At 41.3% G+C, this 19,898-nt stretch overlaps 1 protein-coding gene across 1 annotated transcript in view; it reads left to right on the top strand.

Annotated features, from left to right (window-relative positions):
* The first annotated feature begins 2,688 nt into the window (after window positions 1-2,688).
* The window catches only part of FAT4 (FAT atypical cadherin 4), a 181,134-nt gene continuing 163,924 nt past the window's right edge, over window positions 2,689-19,898 (top strand). The window contains exon 1 of the mRNA XM_045997091.1: window positions 2,689-7,867. Coding sequence (XP_045853047.1) covers window positions 2,696-7,867 — 5,172 coding nt within the window. The 5' untranslated portion in view covers window positions 2,689-2,695. The remainder of the gene's footprint in view (window positions 7,868-19,898) is intronic.

Here is a 19,898-nt window from a genome sequence, read left to right as displayed (position 1 = left end):
AGGGGAAATAATACTCACCTGATTCCCAGTAACTTTTTTTTCTTTAGTGAAGCAATGTATGCCACCACAAAAATTAGGTACAGTAAATAACAGAATTAACGCGAGTGCAGTACGTGGCATGTGGACATTGAAAAATTTTAAATTTCGTTTTATTTATTCCTATTTTTCTCGTATCTATCCTTTCCCCAGCCCAAAAAGAGAGGAGAGAGAGAGAGGAAAGAAAGAAAGAAACACAACTTCATCAGGATTCCTTTGGCTGCAATATGTCAAGGGGGAAATACGCCAACAGAGATCAAAATTCCAAACTTTGCGACAGGAAAAGATCTCCATCTTTCCAAAGGCCTATCATTGTTATTGTTGAAACTGTAAGGTTTAGCTACTGGCACCTGGGATCCATTTGGGAAGGGTAACAAAACAAACACTGAGTTCCCTTGGCTTTTCCTATAGGAAGTCCAAAGTGGAATTGGTACTGAGGCCTTGGTGCCCCTAGTCACCTGGAAGGGCGGGGAAGGGACAAGTGTGTGCAAGTTTAGAGTCTGGCTCACTCTGGGCTTCACGGAGCTCATTCTGTAGACAGAGGAGGAACGAGGACGATTTTGTTTGGATTCTGTCGGGTCGAATTGTACAGCAGCTCTCTCCCTCTCCTCCCATCGAAAGAGAGGAGGCAGGAAATGGTTAAAGCAAATCTGCACTGTGCATTCCCAGACAGGCTTTGCTTAATCCTTCCTCCCCGCTCTAACAGACCCTCACCCCCCGCCTTTCTTTTATTTCTCTCGACCCCCTTACCCCTGAGTTATTACTAGCATAACAACCTAACGTTCTTCCTTCAGACCTCGCCACTAAAATTACTTATCTGCAAACCTGACCCCACCCCCATCTATCCTGTGGCAGCTTTTTGCTGTTATTGCTCTGACGCCGGCCAAGATTTGACCAAAAAGAAAGAAAGAAAGAAAGATGGGGGAAAAAAAATCATCCCCCTTCTCAGCGCCTCCGACTCGCCGGGCTCCCACACCCGACCGCCTACAGTCCTCCGGGAGGCTGGAGTGATTAGCATCCCGAGAAGCCAGTCGGAGGCCCAAAGAGCCGGAGAGCGCTCGCGGTAGGAGCGCCAGGCGGGCCTGCCTCAGCTCCGGCCCAATGGGGCTGGGGAGAGGGAGGGGCGGTAGGTGACAGGACTAGGAGCTAGGGGGAGTCCGGGCGAACTAAAGTGCGGGGATCAATGAGCGGGGAGCAAAGTTTCTGAGTCCTGCTCCAGCTCGCGGTCTTCCCTCCCCCTCTGTTTGTGTTTCAGCGACGGTCGCTGTGTGTGCGTGCGTGCGTGCGTGTGTGTGTGTGTGTGTGTGTGTGTGTGTGTGTGTGCGCGCAGCGGGGAAGAGGCGGGGAGTGTGAGGGACCCGCCGGAGGTTGCGAGCGGCTCGCTTAGCTCCGGCTCCACAGCGGTACAACCTTCATCCCGGGCAGGCGAGAAGGAGAGCGCTGACAGGAGCCGTCCCGAGCTGCCGCGGGCGCCGCCACAGCCCCGCGCCGACTTCCCCGCCTCCACCGCCAACGGTGAAGGAGAAAGGGGGAGCAACCGCCCCCCGCCCCAAACAAAAAGGCTTGTGGATTACAAAGTGAAACTGACACGGGACAATAAAGGCAAAGATAACGGGGGCAGGGGCGAGGCGCACTGGAGCGGGCTTCTGACGGGGGCCGCCGGAGAACGATCCCCCTGGCATGGTGAGGGGAGGGGACTCGGGAACCGCGCGCCGTTCCTGCTCGACCCCTGCGAGGCCGAGAAGAAAGAGGGACGGAACTGCACTCGATTTGGATGTACAAATAATGAGACTGCAGGCACCTCGGCAGAGGTAAAAAACCAAAACCAAAACAAAAATGCTGAGGAGCCCTGGATGGTGCCTGTGCGCGACCACCAGCTCGAAGCCGCAGCAGGGGCGGCGGCGGCGGCGGCTGGAGGAGAAGGGACGAAGCTGAGCGCTCCCGGGTATCGGAGCCTTAGCTCCAACGCGAGCGCCTGGAACGCAATCGCTAGCGGCCAGCGCGCAGACGCCGGCGCCCGGGCCTCTGCGGCCACTTCTGCAGCAGTGTCGAAGGGGCCTCGCAGCCTTATTATTGAGGAGTGAGGACTCGAGGAGATCCCTAGTCTCCAGCTTTTGGGAAAGGAATTCTATAATCTCCCGGGTCCCACCGCCCCCTCCCCCGTGCGCAATTGTTCTTGCCACACATCTCTGCCGAGATTCGTTCTTCCCTCTTCAGTTTCTTCGCCGTGGGTAAGTTCTAAAGTTTCTGGAGACAATTGTTTGCAATGATTCCTCATATACCTTAAATACTGGCAACCTCTCCCAATCCACACCCACCCAGACGAAAACGCTCGGACTTTGGATTCTAAAAACAAAGTGAAGGGGGAAAATGTAGGAGGTTGGAGAAACTTTTCTGGGAATTCATCAGCGCACAGGAGTGTCCCGCGGAATTCCTTGTGGCTTTTCGCCCGGGCATCTCTCTCGTACTGTAAGTCCAAATGGCTACCTGGAGCCTTTCTCTGACGCGATTTGCTTCTGCTGGGCTGGAGGTTCTTTGAAATAGCAGAGCTCTCAGAGCCATAGGCTGCACTTTTTGCTGGGGCTACTTAATCCCTGCTGTTATTCTTTTTGCTTCACTCTTCCTTCTTTTTATCACACCGTTCCAGGGAGCCAGGAACATGGACTTAGTAGACAGGGCGCCTGGACGCCCATGGCTCCAGCTGCCCCCTCTATCAGTATTTCAGCTTCTCCGAGTCTTTTGGCTGCTATCACAGCTCCCGGGGCCGGCCCAGGTCAGCGGGGCCGAGCAGCGCCAGGTGTTCCAAGTGCTGGAGGAGCAACCTCCCGGCACGCTGGTGGGCACCATCCAGACGCGCCCCGGCTTCACCTACCGGCTCAGCGAAAGCCACGCCCTGTTTGCCATAAACAGCAGCACCGGGGCCCTCTACACCACCGCCACCATCGACCGCGAGAGCTTGCCCAGCGACGTGATCAACCTGGTGGTCCTTTCCAGCTCTCCCACCTACCCCACCGAAGTGCGAGTGCTTGTGCGGGACCTCAATGACAACGCCCCCGTCTTCCCCGATCCCTCCATCGTGGTCGCTTTCAAGGAGGACAGTAGCAGCGGGCGCCAAGTCATCTTGGATACGGCCACCGACTCGGACATCGGCTCCAATGGTGTGGACCATCGCTCTTACCGCATCATCCAGGGTAACGAGGCGGGTCGCTTCCGCCTGGATGTCACCCTGAACCCGAGCGGCGAGGGTGCGTTTCTGCATCTGGTGTCCAAGGGCGGGCTGGACCGCGAGGTCACACCGCAGTACCAACTATTGGTGGAAGTGGAGGACAAGGGTGAGCCGAAGCGGCGGGGCTACCTGCAGGTAAACGTGACTGTGCAAGACATAAATGACAACCCCCCAGTTTTTGGCAGTTCCCACTACCAGGCGGGGGTGCCTGAGGACGCAGCGGTGGGCTCCAGCGTCCTCCAGGTGGCGGCGGCGGACGCGGACGAGGGCACCAATGCGGACATCCGCTATAGACTGCAGGACGAGGGGACTCCCTTCCAAATGGACCCAGAAACGGGGCTTATCACCGTGCGGGAGCCCCTGGACTTTGAGGCCAGGCGTCAGTACTCGCTTACGGTGCAGGCTATGGACCGAGGCGTGCCTTCCCTCACGGGGCGTGCCGAGGCTCTCATTCAGCTTCTAGATGTCAACGACAATGACCCCGTGGTGAAATTCCGCTACTTCCCGGCCACCTCGCGCTATGCCTCTGTAGATGAGAACGCTCAAGTGGGCACTGTGGTGGCTCTGCTCACTGTGACGGACGCAGACTCACCCGCGGCCAACGGGAATATTTCTGTGCAGATTCTAGGGGGCAATGAGCAGCGCCACTTTGAGGTGCAGAGCAGCAAAGTGCCGAACCTGAGCCTCATCAAAGTGGCCAGCGCCCTAGACCGCGAGCGCATCCCTTCTTACAACCTCACAGTTTCGGTCTCTGATAACTACGGGGCGCCCCCTGGCGCAGCGGTCCAGGCGCGTTCTTCTGTGGCAAGCCTGGTGATTTTCGTAAATGACATCAATGACCACCCTCCTGTCTTTGCACAGCAAGTGTACAGAGTGAACCTGAGCGAGGAGGCGCCCCCGGGAAGCTATGTGAGTGGAGTGTCTGCCACTGATGGCGACTCTGGTCTCAATGCTAATCTGCGTTACAGCATCGTCTCTGGCAATGGACTAGGTTGGTTCCACATCAGTGAACATAGCGGCCTGGTGACCACAGGAGTTGCCGGGGGCTTGGACCGTGAACTGGCTTCTCAGATCGTATTGAACATCAGTGCCCGGGACCAGGGGGTTCACCCCAAGTTTTCCTATGCCCAGCTTGTAGTAACTCTCCTGGATGTGAATGATGAAAAGCCAGTATTTAGCCAGCCAGAAGGGTATGAGGTGTCTGTGGTTGAGAATGCCCCAACAGGGACAGAACTACTGGTGCTTGGGGCAACTGATAGAGACCTGGGTGACAATGGGACAGTGCGCTTCTCCCTGCAAGAGGCCGAGACTGACCAGAGATCCTTCCGGCTGGATCCTGTGTCTGGAAGATTGAGTACTATCGCCTCCTTGGACAGAGAGGAGCAAGCTTTCTATTCCCTGTTGGTTCTGGCCACAGATCTGGGCTCCCCTCCCCAGTCATCAATGGTTCGCATAAATGTGAGTCTCCTGGATGTGAATGACAACAGTCCTGTGTTTTACCCAATCCAATACTTTGCTCATATTCAGGAGAATGAGCCTGGAGGAAGTTACATCACTACAGTATCTGCCACTGACCCAGACTTGGGTCTCAATGGAACTATCAAATACAGTATATCCGCTGGGGACAGGTCTCGGTTTCAAGTCAATTCTCAAAGTGGGGTTCTGTCTACCAGAATGGCCCTAGACAGAGAAGAAAAAACAGCTTACCAGTTGCAAATAGTGGCTACTGATGGTGGCAATTTACAGTCTCCCAACCAGGCAATAGTAACCATCACTGTACTGGACACTCAAGACAACCCACCTGTATTCAGCCAGGCTGCCTACAGCTTCGTGGTCTTTGAGAATGTGGCTCTGGGATATCATGTGGGTAGTGTGTCTGCATCCACCATGGATCTCAATTCCAACATCAGTTATCTCATTACTACTGGGGACCAGAAAGGTATGTTTGCTATCAACCAGGTCACTGGGCACCTTACCACAGCGAGTGTGATTGACAGAGAAGAGCAATCCTTTTATCAGCTGAAAGTAGTGGCCAGTGGGGGCACAGTGACTGGAGACACTATGGTTAACATAACTGTTAAGGATTTGAATGACAACTCTCCCCATTTCCTTCAGGCTGTAGAGAGCGTAAACGTGGTGGAGAATTGGCAGGCCGGTCACAGCATTTTCCAAGCCAAAGCTGTGGACCCTGATGAAGGTGTCAATGGCATGGTACTCTATAGCCTGAAGCAAAACCCCAAGAACCTGTTTACTATTGATGAAAAGAATGGTACTATTAGTTTGCTAGGACCCCTGGATGTTCATGCTGGTTCCTACCAAATAGAGATCTTGGCAACTGATATGGGTGTCCCACAGCTCTCCTCTAGTTTCATCTTAACAGTTTATGTTCATGATGTAAATGACAACCCACCAGTGTTTGATCAACTTTCTTATGAGGTCACCCTTTCTGAGTCAGAACCCGTGAATTCTCGATTCTTTAAAGTGCAAGCTTTTGATAAGGATTCAGGAGCAAATGGTGAAATTGCATACAGCATTGCTGAAGGAAATACAGGGGATGCTTTTGGCATATTCCCAGATGGTCAATTGTACATAAAAAGTGAACTGGACCGTGAACTTCAAGACAGATATGTTTTACTGGTTGTTGCTTCTGACAGAGCAGTGGAACCCCTTAGTGCTACTGTGAATGTTACTGTAATTTTAGAAGATGTAAATGATAACAGGCCTCTTTTTAACAGTACCAATTACACGTTTTATTTTGAAGAGGAGCAGAAAGCTGGGTCATTGGTGGGCAAAGTAAATGCTATAGATAAAGACTTTGGGCCAAATGGAGAAGTAAGGTATTCTTTTGAAATGGTGCAGCCAGATTTTGAGTTGCATGCTGTTAGTGGGGAAATTACAAATACTCGTCAGTTTGACAGGGAGTCTCTTATGAGACAGAGAGGGACTGCAGTGTTTAGCTTTACAGTCATTGCAACAGATCAGGGGCTCCCTCAGCCTCTCAAGGATCAGGCCACAGTGCATGTTTACATGAAGGATATAAATGATAATGCTCCCAAATTTTTAAAAGACTTTTACCAAGCCACCATATCAGAGTCAGCAGCCAACCTGACACAAGTTTTAAGAGTATCTGCCTCAGATGTCGATGAAGGTAATAATGGACTTATTCATTATTCTGTAATGAAAGGAAATGAAGAAAGACAGTTTGCTATAGACAGTACCTCTGGTCAGGTGACACTAGTTGGCAAATTAGACTATGAAGCAACACCTGCCTATTCCCTTGTAATTCAAGCGGTGGATTCAGGTGCCGTCTCCCTCAACTCCACCTGTACCTTAAATATTGATATTTTAGATGAAAATGACAATACCCCTTCTTTCCCTAAATCAACACTATTTGTTGATGTTTTGGAAAACATGAGAATTGGTGAACTCGTGTCCTCTGTTACTGCAACCGATTCGGATTCAGGTGACAATGCTGATTTACATTATAGCATCACTGGAACTAACAACCATGGAACTTTTAGCATCAGCCCAAACACTGGGAGTATTTTCCTTGCCAAAAAATTGGACTTTGAGACACAGTCTTTGTACAAATTAAATATAACAGCAAAAGACCAAGGAAGGCCTCCTCGTTCGTCTACAATGTCTGTGGTTATACATGTGAGGGACTTTAATGACAATCCTCCTACCTTTCCTCCTGGGGATATTTTCAAGTCCATTGTTGAGAACATTCCCATTGGAACATCTGTCATTTCAGTGACTGCACATGACCCTGATGCAGACATTAATGGGCAACTCTCCTATGCAATCATTCAACAGATGCCCAGGGGCAACCACTTTGGCATAGATGAAGTCAAAGGCACTATATATACTAACGCTGAAATAGATCGGGAATTTGCCAATCTCTTTGAGTTAACCGTAAAAGCCAATGATCAAGCTGTGCCTATAGAAACGAGACGCTATGCTTTGAAAAATGTGACCATCTTGGTCACAGACCTCAATGACAATGTTCCAATGTTTATATCACAAAATGCCCTTGCTGCAGACCCTTCAGCTGTGATTGGTTCTGTTCTGACAACGATAATGGCTGCAGACCCAGACGAAGGGGCAAACGGAGAAGTGGAGTACGAGATCATCAATGGGGACACAGACACCTTCATTGTGGATCGTTATAGTGGAGACCTGAGAGTGGCTTCAGCACTGGTGCCTTCTCAGCTGATCTATAACCTCATAGTTTCAGCAACAGACCTTGGCCCTGAAAGGAGGAAATCAACCACTGAATTGACCATCATTCTTCAGGGCCTTGATGGACCTGTTTTTACTCAACCCAAATATATAACTATTTTAAAGGAAGGTGAACCCATTGGTACCAATGTAATATCCATAGAAGCAGCTAGCCCTAGAGGATCTGAAGCCCCAGTGGAGTATTATATTGTTTCAGTTCGTTGTGAAGAAAAAACAGTTGGACGCCTCTTTACTATTGGACGACAGACTGGCATAATTCAGACTGCAGCCATTCTGGACCGGGAGCAAGGAGCATGTCTTTACCTCGTGGATGTTTATGCCATAGAAAAATCAACCGCTTTTCCCAGAACCCAAAGAGCAGAGGTAATGATTTTGTAGTCATTTATGAATTATCTGTTGATGTGCCTTTTAGAAAGATTGTTCTCACATATTTACTTTCTATAATGATTTACCTTCATTGTTTCTATTACTGACAGGACCATATAAAATGTTCTGTCACAAAAAGAACAAGAATCACATAAAACTGAGCTTTCATTCTGGTCAAAACCAAACAACAAACAGCTTATATGCTTTATCTCATAGCAATCATATGTATAAGGTCAGGGAGAAATCTAGCCATTTCAGAAGTGGAAAAAAAAAATCCATTTGTCTAAGCTGAATCAGTGCACTAACTAGACACCTCTTAGTAAGGAAGTCTGCTAGAGAATGGGCAATTTGAGACTAAATTTCTGTTCCAAAACCAAAAACTCTGGTAGAAATCAGCATTAGAGCAAAGCTTTCTGGGAGGAGTGGCAAGACAGTACCGACTGGCAGTTTACATGAGGATAGTATTAACTTTCACATCCTCAGCAGTCTTGGCAGTTTCTTTATAGACAGTGACTAATTTTAATGTGCTGAGCCAAGTTTGGGGAGATTCCTGATTTCATCTGCTTTCACATTTGAGGCACCATCTTCTGACTTAGGGTAATCCTTTCTCTTCCCTCTTGAAGGAAAGCATGTAATGTGCTATGAATTATCAGAGATTAGAGGGTGCTTCTTGATACAAATCTGTATTCAGTGCTATGGTAGAGGCACATGTTGCTCTGTCTGCTGATGGGCAAGAGATTAGGGTTTCTAGCGTATGTCTGAAACATTCCAAGCCTGGCCTTCCCTGGGCTGTACTTTAGGCAACTACCTCTGTGTTGGCATTTTCAGTGAACTACTTCCGGTGTTGTTTTGATAATCAACTAGAAATCACACAGCTAGACTCTGGAGAGCTCTTGTTCTCTGTTTTCTGAGTTCCGTTCTCCCTCCTCCTCCCCTCAAAGACATTCTAGTGTCACTCAGCCAAAAACACAAAATATCAAATGTCATTTGGGTTACTTGGCAGTAACCCAGACACAATATACTAGTGAGATTGAGGCTTACGTATTTGTTTTCTTGCTTTCTTTATTTGGGGTCGGGGGGCGGTGGAGGGTGAGCAGTTTTCTTCATTTAAAATATTCACTTATTATTACCTTTTTGAATCCCTTGTGATTTTTTTTTTCATAATAGCTAGCTGTATCTATTCTTCAGATAGAGCAGCATATTCATGGCCTGGAGGATATTAGAGATATAATTCTTAATAGAGATATAATTCTTAGAGATATAATGCTAACTGGAATTCAGTTTTATCTTATATACATAGCCCTGAAGGGACTTGTAACCCAAATGTCCTCTTTCCCTAATTAGATTTTTAAAGATCTTAACATGGGTCTTACATGTTGAGCTCTTTGGTTTAACTTAGGCCATGATTTACATACATTTTTATATTGATTTCTGGTTGTCCCTCATGTTAACTGACCCCCTATTTTTACCTTCCTTCTCTGGGATTATTTATTAAATAAAGAGATTTAATTAGTTAGAAAACTGAAATATTTATTAAAGATAGGCAACTAAGTCTTTCTAGACTTTAGGTAAATTTGCTAAACAGTGAAACAAATTATGTTATTGGTTGTGGCTTGGTTCAGTGCATTATATTTTATTAGGGCAACATGAAGAATGAGAATAAATGCCCATTGGTATCATTAGATTTATTTTCTCTTGCTATTTAATCATTAAATATGCGAAGATTGGCTTGGCTTAAATTTATTAAATAGTGCTGGCTCTGCAATAGGCATGAGGATCAAAAAGTAATAATTGTAAGTCATTTTGCTGGTCATAGGGGATAGTATTCCTGTTGCTTTTTAAATATCAAATAACATCAATATAAAAAATTGTTCATATTTACTATACCCTAGTCATCTAAAAAATCTGGGGATAATTCATTATGGTGATTTTTTGTTAAGAAAAAAAAAAAAAAAACAAAACAAAACTGCCAGAGTATTTTCTGTGAACTAAAGTGCTGAAATTGTAAACCAAGTTTGAGTTTCCAAGATCCAACCACTCCTATAATTAAAAGCAAATGTGTTTCTCCAAAGAATATTGAAAGCAGTGGTTGGGAGCTAGAATTTCATATTATTATTGGTTGTATCTTTCAAGTATATACAGTAAAGTTTTTTTTTCTCCTCCTGCTCAAACAATTAATTTACTGTGATTGTGCAAAAATAAGTTATGTTACCTCTGGTTGTCAGAGGTGATTTTTCAGTTGTTTTCAAGTGCAAACTTTTTCCAATACTTTTTTTGTTGTTGTTGTTATTCATGTACACTGATAGGGCTCTGGGTTGCTTACTCAGGTTTCTGGCTAGAGTCATAGCTGATCATTCCATGGGCAAGCAGAAGGTCAGTGGGTAAAAGAGAAATGATTTAATCTGCATTCTTTTTCAAGCTCTGACGCGTGTGGAGAGAGCAGAGGCCGGTGGCTCTGATCTTGCTCATTCCAGAGATCTTTCCAATTGTATACCTTCACTCGCTTTCCTTATCATATCTAAACCTTTGGCATGAATAGGAATTCCTCAAGGATGGCTTCTGAGTTGCAGATGCAAGGTTTATTATAGTTTTGTGTCTTTGAATGCTTGGATGAATCTTGATTATGTTAGAACAGCTAGAAACTGTGGATTCTGAGAAAGAAACTGAGGGTTTTGGAGGGGAGGGAGTGGGGGGGGTTGGGTGAGCCTGGTGGTGGGTATTAAGGAGGGCACGTATTGCATAGAGCAGTAGATGTGGTGCATAAACAGTGAATCTTGGAACACTAATAAAATAAAATAAAATAACAAAAAATAAAATGGAGAAAAAAAAGAACAGCTCATATAAAGTTTGTACCATTTTTCTAGGTTCAAGAAAAAATAGGGATGTAGACCTTCCAAAGACATTTCTTTTTTAATATGTGTTGTATAGAAACATGCAACTTAGGGACTTGGTTATACCTCAACAAAGCCGGAGGTTTTGTCTCATTGATCTTTGTTATCTCAGAGTCTAGTATATACCTGTGGTATAGCAGGTGCTCAGTACATGTTTGTTAAATGAGATGGTAGAAGAGGCCAGAATATGTTTTCTTTTGTCTCAGGAATAACTCAACAGAGAGAAACGGAGAGAACAGAGCAAATTAGTAAACTTGATTTTGATCATGAATTGAACTAAGGACATAAAGACATGACAATTATCTCTGTTGTACAAGTGAATTGAGAATTGTCAGAAAATTCAAAGAGGATAGAGAAACTTAGGTGGGTGGTCTTACATGGAACTTAGGGTTTAAATAGAAGGACATACTATATATGTGTCCAGCTCACAGTTCTCAAATTTGTCAGTCTTAGGACTACTGTATGCTCTTAGAAATTGTTAAGGACTTCAAAGAGCTTTTGTTTAGATGTGTCTTCTCTATCAAAATTTGTCATTTTGATCATAAAACTGAGAAAAAATTAAATATTTATTAATTTGTTTAAAAATCATATTAAACACACATTTTTACTTTATTAGAAAACTTTATTTCCCCAAACTTAAAAAATAATGAAAAGATACATTATTTTATACTTTCATAAGCACCTTTAATAGATGGCTTAAGATAACATAGCTGAATTCTCAAATCTTCTCTGTCATTCCATTCCAATAAATTATTTCAGTTAAAGTAGATGAAAAGAATCTATCCTCACTCAGATCTATGAAATTGGATAAGGGAGATATACTTTGGTATTCTTTTCAGATAATTGTTGATTTTCTTTTTATACTACACCAGAACTCCACAAGTGGCACTTCCTTAAAATTTACTTGGAATGTGGAATTTGAAATCCTATCAGTGAACTTTTTATACTTTGTTACATAAATATACATTGATCTATCTTGCATTTTGAATGGATCTGTTTTTAACTATTCATGATTTAGAAATATCAAGAATTGATCATTTGGAAAATATTGTTATTAGCGCTCAGAATCTTATAAAAAAACTTTAAATATATATTGACTCTCAACTTCATGGCAACGGTTAGAAGTTTTTCAAAATTTGAACTTTTACTCAAAATCTCAAATTTCATTATCAGTAACATATATTATTGTTTTCCTTCAAGTGTCAGGTGCCCTTTGTTCATTTGATAACAAACAACTATCTGCCACATACTCAAATCTAAAAAAATATAGTTTCCCTGTCAGTTGTTCTTTCAAACAAAAACTGTATTCCATAAGGAAAACAGCTGGTTTAGCTCGCATTTCATTCACATGCATGCTTTTCTTTGAGACAACTGTAGTCCTTAGGTAAAAATTAGTGGTTTAGGTACATTCTACTGTTTGCCACACAAAATATTTAAAAAATTCAGATTTAAGTGCCTAGATTTAATAAATTTAGTAATTTTTCTATTTCTTCAAAAGATTTTCTTCAGTTTTTAAATGAAACTGGAATTTTATTCTTACTGTGAGTACTTAAGCAGTGAAGAATACAATTACTGCTAGAATACTGGAGAGCTACTGTTTTAATTTGTGCTAAGGCACCAGCAGTTTTACCCATCATTGTTTTTGCACCTCTAGTGTACATGTCAATACAGAGAAAAAGGCAAGTAATGTTGTGCATTATTATGAAGATGGTGTTGACTTCCCAGGCCTCTTTAATGGGTCCCTGGTATGCCTCAAGCCCCATGTTGCACTGAAGAGAACCATTGGTCTAGGTAATGAGATTTTTACATCTCAGTTTAAGAAAAGCCATTAGAAATAGTCTATTAGAAGTGTGTTTATAGTATTAGGTGCACAGACTATGACAGTAACGAAATGAATTTTAGCAAGTGGGTAATAAATTAATTTATTTTTCACAGTGAACACCATCAAGATTTCTAAGAGAAATGAGAGGACATTTGTAAGATTAGTGCTGAATACCAAGTTTAGAAATGATTGTCTTCTAGAGGGTTTAGAATCAGAGTTAGTGAACCTTAGATTAAACATCTCTGTATCTTGTGTATCATCCCTCACAGGCAAAAAATAAGCAACAGAACTCAGTAAGTAATAATAATAATAATAATAATTACAGTAACATTTATCAACTATTGCTATGTTCAGTCATTGAGTTAAGTGCTAAGTTCTTGGAGAGTTTACCCTTTGAGCCTTATAACACTGTTAATATCATTCCCACTTCTTGGCTGTGGAAACAGCCTCAGAAAAGTTAAATGATTTGCTTAAATTCAGATAGATAGAAAGGAAAATCACATCCAGTCTGCATATGTCCACTACTTATACTCATATCTACTATTCTAGAAAGCCAGGGAAATCTGCGGTTTCAGTGAAGAGAATGGCCCTTTACTCTGTAGATATGAGTATGTATGCATTTAATAATCCTGTTTTCAAGCCCTTATTTATTGTTAAAAATCTTTGAATTACATATTGTCTGAACTAAGGGAAATGGTTTTTGCTTGCCTCAATCCTTGGCATCAGCAGATGCTGTACATTTTTATGGGTCAGTTAGTGGTGGTAGCAGTCCCCAGTTGGGACATGTGGAAGTGTTTCTAGAGCAGGAACGAAGGGTCAGAATACAAGAGAGGGGCTGGAGACAAGTGAAGAGCCCAAGTATTGGCAATCCCTCTTCTAACCCACAGTACCGGACAATTTGGAAGTAGTTGCTGTAATTTATGAAGGTGGAGAATCCATTTTTAGATGAACAGATGATAAATCTTACTCTCCTAGGGAATATGATAAAGTTGGAGTGGATGGCGAATGAAGATTCTATTAAAGGAGGAAAAGATTTTATTGCTCTTTCTTCTTTTGATCTCCAGTGTTCTTTTTAAAAAGCAACCTGATTATTTTCTGATTTTATTTTGTCTTACTGATATGTTTCCAAATTTATTAAACAAGATATTATGTTTCCATTTTCAGGACATGTACAAATGTGTATTATAGACAGCAATATTGATGGCCAGTTAAGCTTATGCTCCATATTTATATATGGCTTCAGGATGCTTGATTTGGTCTCCCTGTTTTGGTAATAGATTTCCATGGACATAATTTATCTTCTGATTAATTTATTCTTTCTTTTTTAAAACACTAATCATTTTAATTCCTTGTTGTTCCAATAGATTTTGAGGCAACTACTCCAGGATTATTTTGGAAAAGTATATATGTACTTAGCATTTTGTGGAATCAATTCTTCCTTATATTGTTTACAGCTTGCACTTTGTCATCATTACAGTGAAAAACTGCCTAGGAACCTCATTAGTTGTGAGGAACTGTTGAATTAGTGACTATAAAGGATTTCACAGGCCTGAAGGTGTGTCCTGTATTCCAAGAATTAATAAATCTAAAGTTCAGCTCTTTATAATACCCTTGAAAGTAGGTAGTATTCAGAATTAGGAGCATGTGAGTGAAACTAGGAAAAGAATAACCGGCATAATTTGGGCCAAGATGAATTTTAAAGTACTTTAAAGTCACCTAGATATAAAATGTGGTAATTTTCTAGTATTTTCAGCCTTTAAGCAGTCTGTGACAACAGTGGCCAATTTTAGTAGAAGGAGGAGGAGAACATATAAAGAATGAAGACAAGTAAAAGCAATTCTATTAGACAAGTATTTTTTTGTAAAATACACATATACAATATATTATTTATTAATATATATATAAGATCATATGTTAGCATATATGCAACCATTATACAAAGACTGTTGGATTTTCTCTGGTGTTAAGATCTGAGACAAAATGAGACAATAAAGTCATGGAGAAGAAACATAATCTAATTGGCAGATAATTTATATGTGGTAATCAAGAATTGACTACAGCTCCAGTCTTTTTCAGTTTCCAGACATATATCCATATTTAAGAAGCAATCAGTGAGTAAAAACCAGATTTCAAGGAACATTACGAAACATTGAGGAGGGATGCCTGGGTGACTCAGTCGGTTAAGTGGCAGCCTTTGGCTCAAGTCCTGATTTCAGGGTCCTGGGATCAAGTCCAACATCAGGCTCCTTGCTCAGCAGGGAGAGCCTGCTTCTCTCTCTGCCTCTGCCTGCCACTCTGCCTGCTGTGCTCTCTCACTCTCTCGCTCTCTAACAAATGAATAAATTTAAAAAAGAAGAAAAGAAAAGAAACACTGAGGAAATTTTGATGGACATCGACAGACCCTGCTGGACAACTGATAGTTGGGAATCATGGTGTTGTTACTGGTTATTTATTTCAGACTATTTGATATTTTTCTGAAATATTTTGTCATTTACAGAGATATATAAAGTGCTTACATTATGTCAGATAGTGGTAAGTACTGGATATTATCTTGCCTTCACAATATTCTTGGAGGTATAACAACATCTCATTTTTCACCAAATGACAGTACTGAGTCTAGTGAAGGTTAAGTTTATGGAGCTGGTTTACAGTGAAAGTAAGGTTTAAACCCAGCGGTCTGAACCCGCAGTATGTACTTTTAATCCCCACACAGCACTGACTAACATTTTAAGAATGGTTGATACTTTCTGCAGTCTCATAGGCATGCAATTTTTGCTGGGTAAAAAGTTGTTTTCATATTTCGATACTTCTTCATACTGGTGACTTAAGAAATACCGGGTAAATTTTAATTTAGGTAATGATCAAGTAGTAGCATTACTTTAGCTCCTTATTAATCTTTATTTAGGTTAGGCTTCAATGAACGGACCTACAATTTGTAAGGTCCTTAAACTTGGGGTGGGAATATATTTCCATTTTGATTTCTTAAACTTGAGATGGGAATATATTTCCATTCTTCCAGTTAACTGCTTCACTTAAATTCTTCCTTTTACAGCAAAATTTCTTGGAAAAGTTGCATATACCTGCTTTCTTTCTTCTTATTATCTCTTAAATTTGTCTCATCAGACTTAACTTCTGCCACTCCAATGAACGTTGCTCTTGCCAAGGCCACCATGATAGCCACATTTCTACATCCAATGGTCAGTTCTCAGTGCTCATTGTATACTTACTTCTAAGTCATCATACTGTGGATTTTTCATCCTATTTTTTGGAACAATTTCTTCTCAGCCTCCTTTACCAGTTTCTCTCCATGTCCTTAAATTCTAAATGTTGTAATGTCCATGGAATCCTTGAAAATGCTTCTCTTTCAATGCACACTAATTTTCCTGAGAATCTCAATCTTATGATTTTAAGTAACATATACATGGATGACTCCAAAATTTTGTCTCTACCCTATGTATTTCCCCTCAATCCCATATTTATATAACCAACCACTTACTCATTATGTTTAATTAGTTTCTTAATAGATATTTTAAATTAACATTTCCAAATTTGAGCTTCTGTTATCTTCCCCTGTAGAGATCTATTGCACCCCTAGCCATCTCCTTCTCAATTGATGGCAGTTCCAATCTTTAATTGTTCAAGTCAGAAAACTTGGAATCATCTTTGACTCCTTACCATCCTATATACAATCTGATTAGCTAATCCTGGATATCTTAAAAATATATCCGGAAACTGGATCATTTCTCATCACTTCTACCATTACTATCTTTTTTTTTTTAAAAAGATTTTATTTATTTATTTGACAGACAGAGATCACAAGTAGGCAGAGAAGCAGGCAGAGAGAGAGAGAGAGAGGAGGAAGCAGGCTCCCCGCCCAGCAGAGAGCCTGATGCGGGCTCGATCCCAGGACCCTAGGATCATGACCTGAGCCGAAGGCATAGGCTTTAACCCACTGAGCCACCCAGGTGCCCCCTACCATTACTATCTTGATCTAAGACACTTTCATTCTTTCCTTAGATCATTGAAGACATTTTCTTATTGATTTCCAATATCCTTTCCTACTATTTTCTTCCCCTGCTTGTCTGCTTTACCCATACTGGTGTCTTGCAATTCCCAGAACTTGCTAGGAACATACCTGTCTTGGAGCCTTTCCTTCTGGCCCTTCCTTCTGTATAAAATGCTCTTTCCTCCAGATATCTATTTGGATAATTTTATCCCATTTACATAATTTCCTTCTTTCAAGTATCTCACACTGTAATTGAGAATTAATCTTCCTTTACTAACATCACTGTAGCACCATCTCATCCTGCCAGATCTCCATTTCTACGCTATAGTTTTTCATATTCTTCCATAGGATTTAGCAATCTCCTGAACCAGCCTCTTCTTATCTCCCAAATGCTAAATGTTGGAATACCTGTGGAATCAGTTCTTGAAATTCGTCCCTTTCTAATCTACACTATTCTGTTGAGGAGCTCAATCAATCTCATTAATTTCAAGAATCTATCTGTCTACCATCTACAATACATGTGTAAGTGTGTGTGATATAATTTACTGATCTATAATTTTCATTATGTTTTACCTGTCTTTCTCCCAGTAGATCGCCCTACGTGACCAGTTCTTGTCAGTTACTTTTGACTTTTTTTCCCTCCCATCTCTCCTTACTGCACTTGCTCAGCAACCACAGTGAGGGCCCCAGGTCCCAGCCTCTGGTGTTCCTGGCTCTGAGTCTTTGTGCTAGCTGTGCCCTCTGCCTGGAGTGCTTGCTTCTTGCTTCCCCTCCATCTTTTCTTGAAGTCATCTTGCCCAATTCTCCTTCCCTTAACCTTCCTTTTTCTCTTTCCTTCTTTTTGTTTCTACTTAGACTCTGTCATCATGCAACATAACACATATGTTACTTCTTTATTTTGTTTACGATATGTCTACTCTCTAAAATATATGTTCCACGAGGGGAAAGGTTTTCATCTGTTTATTACTGCTGTATTCCCAGTACCTACAGTAGGGCTGGCTCAATTCAGACATTCAGTAAATATTTGATAAACTAAGGAATTACTGTTGAACACATTGCAAATAAACTGCTTGATGGCTAGGAACTCAGTCAGAGATGCATGCTGAAGTAAAGGAGTCATTTTTCATAACTCAAGCCAAACTATGGAGCTTCTTCTGAAATTAGTGAAGCTAGCTAATTGGCAAGGACTGATTTTTCTGGATAAAATGACAGTGACTGCAGGAGTTGACTGGCTAAGAACCTTGTAACCCAATATTCAGAAATCATTAGTGTCTGAAGTACAGTGAGATCGCTAATGCTTATTTTAGAGATATGTCAGTGAAGTAGAACATTTTTGAATATATATCACAATGTAGCTACACTATTACCATGTCTTCTCATTTTCTTGGAACTCATCTAATTTTGCTTCAAAGGGAAAAATCTGAACTTATCATAAACCATGTCGCTCTTGAGCAAACGAATGAATACATAGACACTTTAAGAAATCTGTACTTTCAATATTAATACATTTAGGTACTGTTATTCTTTTTTTTTTTTTCAAATTTACCATCCCTGATCAACATTTGACATCAGCAATATTAGTAAATTTGATTAATAAAATACAGCAGAGAAAATGTTGCTTAATAATTCATCTTGGCTGAGGGTTAGTTGGCAGAATGTATGTTCTTTATTTGGAAGAATCTCGATTCTGTCACAGCTACTCTCATCTTCCTCACCCATATTTTTTTTTTTAAGATTTTATTTATTTATTTGACAGAGAGAGAGATCACAGGTAGGCAGAGGGGCAGGCAGAGAGAGAGGAGGAAGCAGGCTCCCTGCTGAACAGAGAGCCCGATGTGGAGCTCGATCCCAGGACCCTGGGATCATGACCTGAGCTGAAGGCAGAGGCTTTAACCCACTGAGCCACCCAGGCGCCCCTCTCACCCGTAAAATTTTAATGACAATACTAATTTCACAGATTATTGCAAGGAGGGGTGGAAGATGTACTCAGTGAAGTTTGTAAGTTTCCTCCCCTTTTCTCCAAAGTACAGATATTCACAGACCATTAACATTAAGAAAAAATACTTTTATTTCTAAAGTGTTTTGGGGTGCTCCACTTCTTTTTTCTTTATTTCCCTAACAAGTCTGTAAAGAGGTAATTCAGACATTCTCTCCATTAAGGAAAAGGCACAGAGAATTTCATGATTTGTGTGTGGTCACAAATCTAGACTACATCTGGGTTTTTCTAACTTTGGTCAAACATGCTTGACATTAAGCCACATTGTCCAGTCTATGGTTAAATTAATGTTATTTACCCATCCACCATCTTATTGTTGTTGGCATAATTCAGTAATAGTTATATTCCCTTAAGTGAAGTAATTTATTAATCCAGAAACAATCCAGAAGCTTAGTTGCTTAAGAAACATTAAAATATTAGATTGTTCATTGTCCTTTTCATTTTTGAAGCCTTATCTTTGATTTAGATGGAGAATGTTGTCTCTCCATTTTTCAGTGATGGTAGTGAAACATCAAGTACAATGAAATTGTGTGTTTATTTGTGAATCTATTTTCAAAATAATTATTTTAGTCAACTACCTAATGCAGTCCTCTTAACTGAAGTAAAATTATCTTCATCAAATGAAGGTTAAACTACCTTTTATTCAAAACTATTTTGATTTTTATGAGACATATAAATTCTGGTAACTTCCTAAGTGAGAGTTTTATAATTCATAGTTAAAACATTTCCCTGAAAAGAATAATATTTTGCTACTTACTGAAAATTTCAAAATAAGCACATGCCCAGAGACAATGGGCTTCCCTCTTGGTTGTTGCAGTATTCTATTGTATATAACTCTATGGTCAAAATAATTACAGTTTATATTTATGTTTACCTCCAATTTACTCTGCAATAGATTTGAAGCAGTTTGCAAAAAAAGAAAAAATAAGTTAATGAATCTCTTATTTATGTATACGTATTTTTTTTTTCTAAAACTAGGGGCCTAAGAGGAATTTGTCTCACATATACTCAAAAAAAACCTTTTTTAAGAGATGATTTTTTAAAAATGGAACCTCACTAGTACAATGACAGATTTTCAACATCTTTTTACTGTGATATCTATTACTGTGGGTTTATAGCAAATTGTAATAAAAGTGTGATTCTAACAAATTATTTACTTATGTATCAGAAGAGAGTCCCATTGGTAAAGCACTTATGTTTGGCTTTATTTCGTGTGGTGAGTTAATATTTTATAGCCATACAAAGAACATTGCTGTTGGGGTTTTCACATTAACATATCTGCAGCCCATTCACAGGGAAAACCTGACTTACAG

This window comes from Meles meles, chromosome 2 (assembly GCF_922984935.1).
Source record: "Meles meles chromosome 2, mMelMel3.1 paternal haplotype, whole genome shotgun sequence".
NCBI classification, from domain to species: Eukaryota; Metazoa; Chordata; class Mammalia; order Carnivora; family Mustelidae; genus Meles; species Meles meles.
The sequence above is the reverse complement of the archived record's forward strand: the minus strand, read 5'-3'. Positions and strand labels throughout refer to the sequence as shown.